Source organism: Temnothorax longispinosus, chromosome 12, assembly GCF_030848805.1.
Source record: "Temnothorax longispinosus isolate EJ_2023e chromosome 12, Tlon_JGU_v1, whole genome shotgun sequence".
NCBI classification, from domain to species: Eukaryota; Metazoa; Arthropoda; class Insecta; order Hymenoptera; family Formicidae; genus Temnothorax; species Temnothorax longispinosus.
The window spans coordinates 13,877,379-13,885,907 of record NC_092369.1 but is presented as its reverse complement, the minus strand read 5'-3'; the positions used below and the strand labels follow the sequence as shown (position 1 = coordinate 13,885,907).

Below are 8,529 nucleotides of genomic sequence, written 5' to 3'. Positions count from 1 at the left end.
GTGCCCGTCTACACGAGTGACACAAGTTCTCATTCGATCTAACCTCCAAGCACGCTGGCTGTCAAACACTGTCAAACGAGGATCCGAGGTGTAATTTACTTTTTGCAAATGCAGAAAGTAGACGGATGGTTTTGCAATAGACTGACAAGGAAACATTCCGAGTTGTCGTTTTAATAAACGAGTCGATAGAAAAGTTAATTTATATCGGCTTCGATTTCGGAACAATACCGGTGTTTGCTTATTCCCGCGAACATCTAGTTGCATCATACATTAAAGGTGACTTGAAACTCCAATTAATTTAACCGGGGCGATTCATTCAAGCACTTTAGATAATACTACTACTTTAGATAATTATTTTCTTTATTAATTTACTACGTGTTTGTTGCTTTTTTCAAATGCGTGAGGTAAGACTAATCTTATCACCGTGTCTTCAACCGATTGCTGTTGCCTAATACATAAAAGATAGGTTAGAAATGTAGACGTATAGACAGCAATTTTGTAGTAAATGTTTATCTGTCAATTTAAATCACTGGTTAAGTTGTTTAGAGTTTAGTCAACGTCGCCCCACGAAACTCTGGCATTCCTAATTAATATTTGCCGCTTTCAACACTTGTTGATGACATTTTCTTTCGCGTAATACAGATTTCCCCCTCTTTTCGGATTGATATCATATTATATGATGATTTAAAGTGGAATCATCTGTCAGTGATACCGAGTTTTTTGTGATCGAGCTTTACATATAAATCAAGTCCGTTTGCGATTGATCAAGAGAATCAGTAAGTATCGTTATACCTGAAATGGTACATTTTTTTTATTTGGCCTCCCAGCATAAAATCTGTAATTCTAAATTATATACACGTGACCTTTATTATTGTCTTTAATTATTTTCAGGTACAGCTTTACATCCCCCCTACCGATCTAAACGCGAGACGTGCTCCAAGATGCTGAGATTATTCAAATTATCGAGCAACTCGCTCTTAAAAGGCGTAGCTTTACAGCAGCGCGTCGTCACATACCGTACCTTCCGGTCGTCTACAAGCGCTGCCGCGAGCGCGTTGCATCCGAGAAAGGAGCTGACGCCGGATGAACTAGCTAAATTCAAGAAGGGCGAGATTCTTCACGGGTTCATGGTGGACGAGGTTTCGAGCATAGACGAGCTGTTCCTCACTGCGGTGAGGCTGACGCATCTGAGCACGGGCGCGCAGTATTTGCATCTTGCCAGAGACGACACCAACAACGTGTTCTCCATTGGATTTCGCACGACTCCCATGGATTCCACGGGATTGCCCCATATACTGGAGCACACCACTCTGTGCGGCAGCGAGCGATATCCCTGCAGAGATCCGTTCTTCAAGATGCTGAGGAGATCCCTGGCAACGTTCATGAATGCTATGACCGGGCCGGACTATACCATATATCCGTTCTCGACGCAGAACTTGAAGGATTACCGCAATCTACAGTCGGTTTACTTGGACTCGGTCTTCAAACCGAATCTGCGAGAGCTGGACTTCCGACAGGAGGGATGGAGACTGGAACACGCGGACGTCAACGACAAGAACTCTCCCATTGTGTTCAAGGGAGTGGTCTTCAACGAGATGAAGGGTGTTTTCAATGACAATCAGGCCATTATGGCGGAACGCCTGTTGAATTCCATTCTACCGAGCCACACGTACTCTGTAATTTCCGGCGGCGATCCTCTTGTTATACCTAATCTACAGTACGTCGATCTCCTTAACTTTCACAAAAAGTACTATCATCCCTCCAATTCGCGCTTTTATTCCTACGGAAATTTCCCGCTGGAGGACCATCTCAAGTTCATCAACGATCGGTACCTCTTCCTCGCTGACAGGATAGACGCTTCTATGTCGGAAGTGCCAGCGGAGAAGCGATGGAGCAACGCTAGGAAGGAGCACGTCGCGTGCAAACCCGATCCACTGCTCGCAGATCCCACCAGACACGGCACCATCGCTATCGCGCACTTGTGCAACGACATAACTAACATACAAACGACTTTCGAGATGTACGTACTGTCGCAGCTGTTGCTGAAAGGTCCAAACTCGGCGTTTTACAAATCTCTAGTCGAATCGAATATAAGCACCGGTTTCGGACCGTTCACAGGTTTCGATTCGCAGTGCAGAGACACGATGTTCGTCGTGAGTCTGCAGGGCGTCAAGTCGGACGACTTTGAGAAAATCGAGAGTATCTTCGACAAGACGGTGCGTCAAGTCATCGAGGAGGGATTCGAGAAGGATCACGTCGAAGCCGTCCTGCACGGCATCGAGCTCCATGTGAAGCATCAAACGTCGAATTTCGGATTGGGCTTGCTCTTCAATCTGACGTCATTGTGGAATCATAACGGCGATTTGATACGGTCATTGCGAATCAACGACGCGGTGAAGAAACTCACGTCGCGAATGAGAGAAGATCCCAGGTATCTGCAGAGTCTAACCGAAACTTATCTCGGGAACAATACCCATAGATTGACGTTAACGATGACGCCCGATGAAAAATACGAGCAGACGAAGGCGCTCGCCGAGCAAGAGCTACTAAAGACGAAGCTGGAGACACTTGACACGGAGGAACGGGAACAGATATACAAAAACGGACAGATCTTGTTCGCCGAGCAACAGAAGAAAGAGGACGCTGAAGTCTTGCCGACGTTGAAGATGGAAGACTTGAAGGCCGACGTGGAAAGATACAACATCTCCGACCTGGAGGTCGCCGGAGTACCTCTTCAGCTGTCCGTACAACCGACGAACGGGATTTCTTATCACCGAGGAATACTCAACACGCAGGCGCTGCCGACCGAGTTAAAGCAGCTGATACCGCTGTTCAACTACGTTGTCGCGAAGATGGGCACGCAGACGTACGACTACAGGACTTTCGATCAGATGATGCAGCTGAAGACTGGTGGTCTGAACTTTATAAATCACATCGCCGACCACAAGGAGAGCGAACTCAAGTACGAGGAAGGGATTCTCGTAGAATCGTACTGCTTGGATCGCAATTCGGACGACATGTGGAAACTGTGGACCGAGCTGTTCAACAACGTTAAGCTGACCGACCTTTCGAGATTCGAGACGCTCGTGAAGATGAACGCGGCTGACCTGATCAACGGTATCTCGCACGCCGGTCACTTGTACGCGATGAGTAGCGCCGCTAGCTTGGTCTCGCCGATAGCCCGTGCGAAGGAGAGCCTCTCGGGATTGCAATATATCGCGAGGATGAAGAAAGTAGCGCAGATACGTGACTTGACTCCCCTGATGCACAGCATGCAGGAGATAGCCAATCGAGTCTTGAACAAGGAACACCTGCGATCGGTCATCAACTTGTCCGAGGAACACCGGGACGACGTTCTCAACGGTATTCGTGCGTTCTACGATTCGCTGAAGGGTCGCTCAGAGACGCCGCGCATCGTCACCAGCGCGCGGAGCATCGATACGATGGAATGCGGCACGCACCACGTGCTGCCGTACACGGTCAACTATTGCTCCAAGGCTATTTTAACTGTTCCTTATACGAATCCAGACTATGCCGCGTTGCGCGTGCTATCCAAGTTGATCACCTCCGTGTATCTGCATCCGGAGATTCGAGAGAAGGGCGGAGCTTACGGTGGAGGCGCGAAACTAACGTCGGAGGGAATTTTCTCCTTTTACTCCTACAGAGACCCGAACTCCACTCGTACCTTCGATTTGTTCGACAAGACGTATGATTTTCTAGTCGGATACTCGTTGCCCCAGAGCGATATAGACGAGGCAAAGCTGGGAATCTTCCAACAAATCGACGCTCCCATTCCTCCCAGTAATCGAGGCCTGACCAGATTCATAAACGGCATCACGGACGATGATCTTCAAAGGCAAAGAGAGCAGCTAAAAGCCGTGACTGAAGAGCAGCTTTTGCACGTGGCAGAAAAGTATCTGAAACCCGATCAAAACCAAGTCAGAGTAGGTCGTTCACTTATTGGACCGACAAATGCGGACATTTCAAGTAGGCAGAAAGAAAATTGGCTGGTGTTAAATCAGGAAGAAGCAGACCGAGCACGAGCCTCTGACTAGATAGATGTCAAAATATAATTTTTATTTTCACAATGAAGAGCGTTTTATGTTAAACTGCAGATATTGTCGTGATTTTGTTGTTGAGCGTTTCCCGTATAAATATTAGAAATTGAAACAATGACGCTCACACATGTTATTTATGTATTAGTACATAATGTTGAATATTATAATTTATGCTATTTTTGTATATTAAATGTATCCCAGTTAAGGGATGAAAAATATTTTGTTTTTTATACTTTACTTTATACTTTAATTTCACATACATACACAATTTTTAAAATATTTATCACTTATTTACTGTAAGCGTAAAAATGTAATAAGCCTCTTTTCTTTTTTTAGTCAAATGATATATATGGATATCAATGCTGAAAAGAAATATTTTTCCGAAGCACTATGCTTTTTTTACGAGACGCAATGGCTTCATAATTCTCCAGTAACTGAAATATTAACTAAAGCGTCTTTAGATGCAATCCCCAAAGAATGGATGAGACATTTACAAATTTTAGAAAATGAGGAACTTAATAATTTTGTAGTGAGAAAAACAATAAAGGTCAGATAAGAAATCTCAGGAATACTATGTAATGGATTATTAAAATTATTAAGATTGATTGTTGTTCTAGATTGACTGGCCTGATTCTTTAAAAACATATGTTGCAAGATGTAAGAGAATCAATAGACTGCCACCTGTACCTGCATCGTTATCTTCCGTAGAACTACCGCAAAATTTTAAGATAGGTCTTAGTCAAAAGAAACAACACGAGATAATGCATTTGGCTCATTTAGTGGGTGTACAATGTAAGCGGCATGACATACGAACGATCATTGATTTGGGTGCGGGTTTGGTAAGAGAATGACAAATGGAAAAAAAAATACAAATATAGTCAGACTCTCGTGCTACAGTATAATATCGTTTTTTTCTAGGGATATGTATGTCAAATGTTACATTATTTGCACGGCTATCGAGTCCTGGGATTGGAAAAAGACAAGGAAAATATTAGCAGAGCTTTTACTAGACAGAAAAAATTTTATCCCGATTCTTTGACTAAAGTTAAATACGCCCATTGCGACGTAACGCGTGATTCGGCCGACGCAATAGAATCCATTCTGCGGAAAGAGTTTCCCGACGTTGCAGACGTATGTCTGATCGGCCTGCACGCCTGCGGGGATCTTAGTACAAATGCACCAAGAATCTTCTGCAAAATAAAATCTGCTAAACTGTTCATTTTGATTTCCTGTTGTTATCACAAACTCTCGATTTCCAAACGTGTACAGACTCCCGTGCAGGAAGAACAATACTTTGACAATTTCCCTACATCCAACCGTCTGCGAGAAACAGTTGCGGCATATAATTTTGATATAGGACAATTCTTAAGAATACCTTTTTTGCGATTAGCGTGTCAAGAATCGGCGGACAAGTGGCACGGAATGTCCCGAGAGAAGCACGACGACCATTCCTTTCACGTTCTCGCTAGAGCCGTCCTCGAATTATATTCACGACAAAGTAGGTATCTAATGTAATACAATATATGCACATTTTATGAATTAATTGATACAGAAGATGTATTCTAGACAATTACGTTCTCAAAAAGAACGTTCGGAAAGGCACGAGAAAGTCGCAATGCTTGAATTTTCAAACTTACGTCAAAGATTCGTTACTAAGATACGATTTCATACCAGATACAGACGAAACAGGTAACTGATAACAAAAATCAATACTTGTATAAGATTGACAATTTACATAATTAATACATAATTAAACTCACGTATAAAGACAGTGTAATGACACATGATAAAATGGAGAAGGGTATAACGCGAGTATGGGAGGAACAGAGTAGAAGCTTGAAAGCCGTAGAAATCTACACTGGATTGCAAATGATGTTACAACTTCCGGCGGAGTCACTGATTCTACAGGATCGATTATGCTGGTTACACGAACAAGGTTTGGAGGCTGTCATTGTGCCAGTGATGAATAAGTGTATTTCTCCTCGCTCCTACGCAATCGTGTCCCACAAACGCTAAAAATTATTATAGTTTTATAAATATGGAGTATAATTTAAACCAGTTTTAAAACTATAGAATTTTTGTGGCCAAGTAATGTAATTTATAACAAATTGAGAACATGATTAAAATACTTTTTTATCAAGAGATGATATTCTCGATAATATTGCGTACGATTTTTATTATGCCTTAAACTAAAATCATGGCGTACCCAAGCAACGTAGATTAAAATTATTCTCTATGAAAATCAACGAGTGTTGGGAACGTACCGATATTTAAATCATCAGTCATTCTCTATAATACATCTTAAATGACAGAGGTGCTACGATATTTTTATCTATAAGGATGGATTTGCGATGCTGCCTTGATATTCGTTTTTATCGCACTTGGCGCCTTGTTTATTTGACCCACTGTAAAAATATTAATTTAAATTATAAATTTAGAGTGTGAGAAATTTAAATGGCGAGAGAAAAAAAAATGGAAAATACTTGAGAAAAATACTCACTTGGTGGATTGCCCAATGGTCCTTGCCCAGCTGTTTGCTGTTGATTGCCAGGTCTGCCTACCATCATGCTGTTAGCTACTGGATTTACACCGGATTGGACCATTTGTATCGAATCAGACTGCGAATGTAAAATAAAGCCAACATATCATATCTGATAGATACGGGCTCTTTTAAAAAGCTCAGCTAACCTGCTCTCCTCCGCGTGTAACTTACTTTCAAACCTTTACCCATTCCAACAGCAGCGAGAAGGGCATGAGTGTCCGCAGCACTACTGGTTTGCGCTTGGGTCGCTCTGGTGCTAACCTCGCCCTCCCAATCTTCGCGCGCTTTATTCGCTATATCCCACACGTGGCCAATCACCTTTGTATACTGCGTCATTTGTTTCTGAAACCCAACGGAAGCATCGCGAGGAACTTGACAAGTAAGGCAGGATCCGCGTGTTCCACTCGCTAGATGGACCGTTCAGGAATCTCTGTGTAGCGAATTTTTATGACAGAGAGACATGAAACATCTATGGCTATTTACGTAGCTACAAACGAGGCTCGCATACATAACATTTCAGCCCAAAGCGAATGGAACCGACAAAGCTGAAGCTATCTGATTTAGCAGCTTACACTGTAGTCCTAGTTGTTGTTTAGTTGGCACGTTAACAGAAAAATAAAACACATCTTGGGTTAGCTTCAATGTGTTTATCGCAACAGATACTTTATTGTATTTACGTGCAATCAGATATATAGAGATATACTCTTTAAAAAGTTCTAGTTTTGTCGCAGGTATGTATATCTAACGTTTAAATACTTGCAATTACTGATAATTTTTGCCCAACTTGGGAAGATTTTGGTGTTAAATCAAACAAAAAGTATTAAACGCATCGAGTATAAGTGTCTTACGTGTGAAGTGTCGATGTTAACGTTCGCTGCCTTGGCTTCTAATTGCATCATCTTCTGCTCGGCTTGAGGCTCCAGCTTCGTCCTCAGGTAGTCTGGGACCAGATCATGCGCGAACGTGGGAATTCGATTCTCGGTCAATCGCAGCAGATCCTCGTCCTTCTCCGGACTCAAGCGTAACGGTAGAACCGTCAGATTCCTGAGATTCGGCGCTTTGTCGTGTCCGAGAATCTTCGAGAGGCTAGTCAACTGTACAAAAATGGCACGTTAGCGTGTAAACTTGAAGATTATGCATGGACGAAAGATAGATATGTGTGGGCTGCTCTACAATTCTTTAACACCAGGTTGACCAGGCGTAGCAAAGCAGTCAAAATGACTGGTTTGCAATTTTTTATCAACGTTGTAATGATGCACTTGATGAGATTTTCCGTAACTTTTGTTGCAAAGTGTGATTAAATTCCGCAATTTACTTATCTTTTTTATCTTTATACATTGATATATGTATATATTATTTAAATATAGTAGATTTAAATAGTGCGCGGTAGTCCCAGTGTTGATCGCGTAGTTAAAACGTTCAAGACGCTCTTCGGGATACTTACGTGGCCCGAAATAAGGGCGAAATTGTCGAGGAAATTCGGCCAATTCAAGGTCTCATATTCGTGCTCCACCTTGAATATCATCGCGGCAATCGCGGTCTTCAGGTCGTTCACGCGCATTATTATGGCCTCCAAGGCCGAATCCAGTTGCTTCTCCTCCCTTTGCATCACGTACGTTTTATCATCAAACACGATGACGGCGAATTTCACTCTACCATTTCGTTCGTCGCACGCAAAACGTGCCAAACGTCTCCTGTCCTGTCTCTTTAGCTTGCCTCTTGCTCTTCTTCTTAAACTATAGTGATTAGCTCTCGGGGAGCTCTTGCGCTGCCCTGCCTCGCTCCGCTGACCGCTGATCGCTCGGTTGGCTCCGCGCTCCGCTGCCGCTGGCTCGCTGGGTCAGCTGGGCGAGCTGGGTGCTGGGTGGGCTGTGGGCTGGTCGTAGACAGGGTGTCCAACTGTCCAATAGTCAATACCAGATCTCGTCT

General features: G+C 43.2%; 3 protein-coding genes across 4 annotated transcripts; 2 read left to right on the top strand and 1 right to left on the bottom strand.

Annotated features, from left to right (window-relative positions):
* The first annotated feature begins 6 nt into the window (after nt 1-6).
* Nucleotides 7-4,276, top strand: LOC139823046 (presequence protease, mitochondrial). The gene is made up of 3 exons (XM_071795315.1): nt 7-276; nt 643-776; nt 892-4,276. The coding sequence occupies exon 3, from the start codon at nt 942-944 to the stop codon at nt 4,053-4,055; it is 3,114 nt and encodes a 1,037-aa protein (XP_071651416.1). The 5' UTR covers nt 7-276; nt 643-776; nt 892-941; the 3' UTR covers nt 4,056-4,276.
* Nucleotides 4,277-4,398: 122 nt separating this feature from the next.
* On the top strand, nt 4,399-6,217 carry LOC139823057 (methyltransferase-like protein 25B). The gene is made up of 5 exons (XM_071795336.1): nt 4,399-4,605; nt 4,676-4,897; nt 4,977-5,556; nt 5,625-5,747; nt 5,827-6,217. The coding sequence occupies exons 1-5, from the start codon at nt 4,399-4,401 to the stop codon at nt 6,072-6,074; spliced, it is 1,380 nt and encodes a 459-aa protein (XP_071651437.1). The 3' UTR covers nt 6,075-6,217.
* Med8 (mediator complex subunit 8) lies at nt 5,769-8,525 on the bottom strand. 2 transcript variants are annotated; one of them, XM_071795347.1, is made up of 7 exons: nt 8,045-8,525; nt 7,449-7,694; nt 7,173-7,181; nt 6,772-6,942; nt 6,559-6,676; nt 6,323-6,463; nt 5,769-6,070 (listed from the first exon to the last, which is right to left on the bottom strand). In XM_071795347.1, exons 1-6 carry the CDS (start codon nt 8,207-8,209, stop codon nt 6,387-6,389), a joined length of 786 nt encoding a protein of 261 aa, XP_071651448.1. In that variant the 5' UTR covers nt 8,210-8,525; the 3' UTR covers nt 5,769-6,070; nt 6,323-6,386. The 2 variants fall into 2 exon arrangements, with proteins under 2 accessions (XP_071651448.1, XP_071651449.1); XM_071795348.1 differs by lacking the exon at nt 7,173-7,181.
* Between the last annotated feature and the right edge of the window lie 4 nt (nt 8,526-8,529).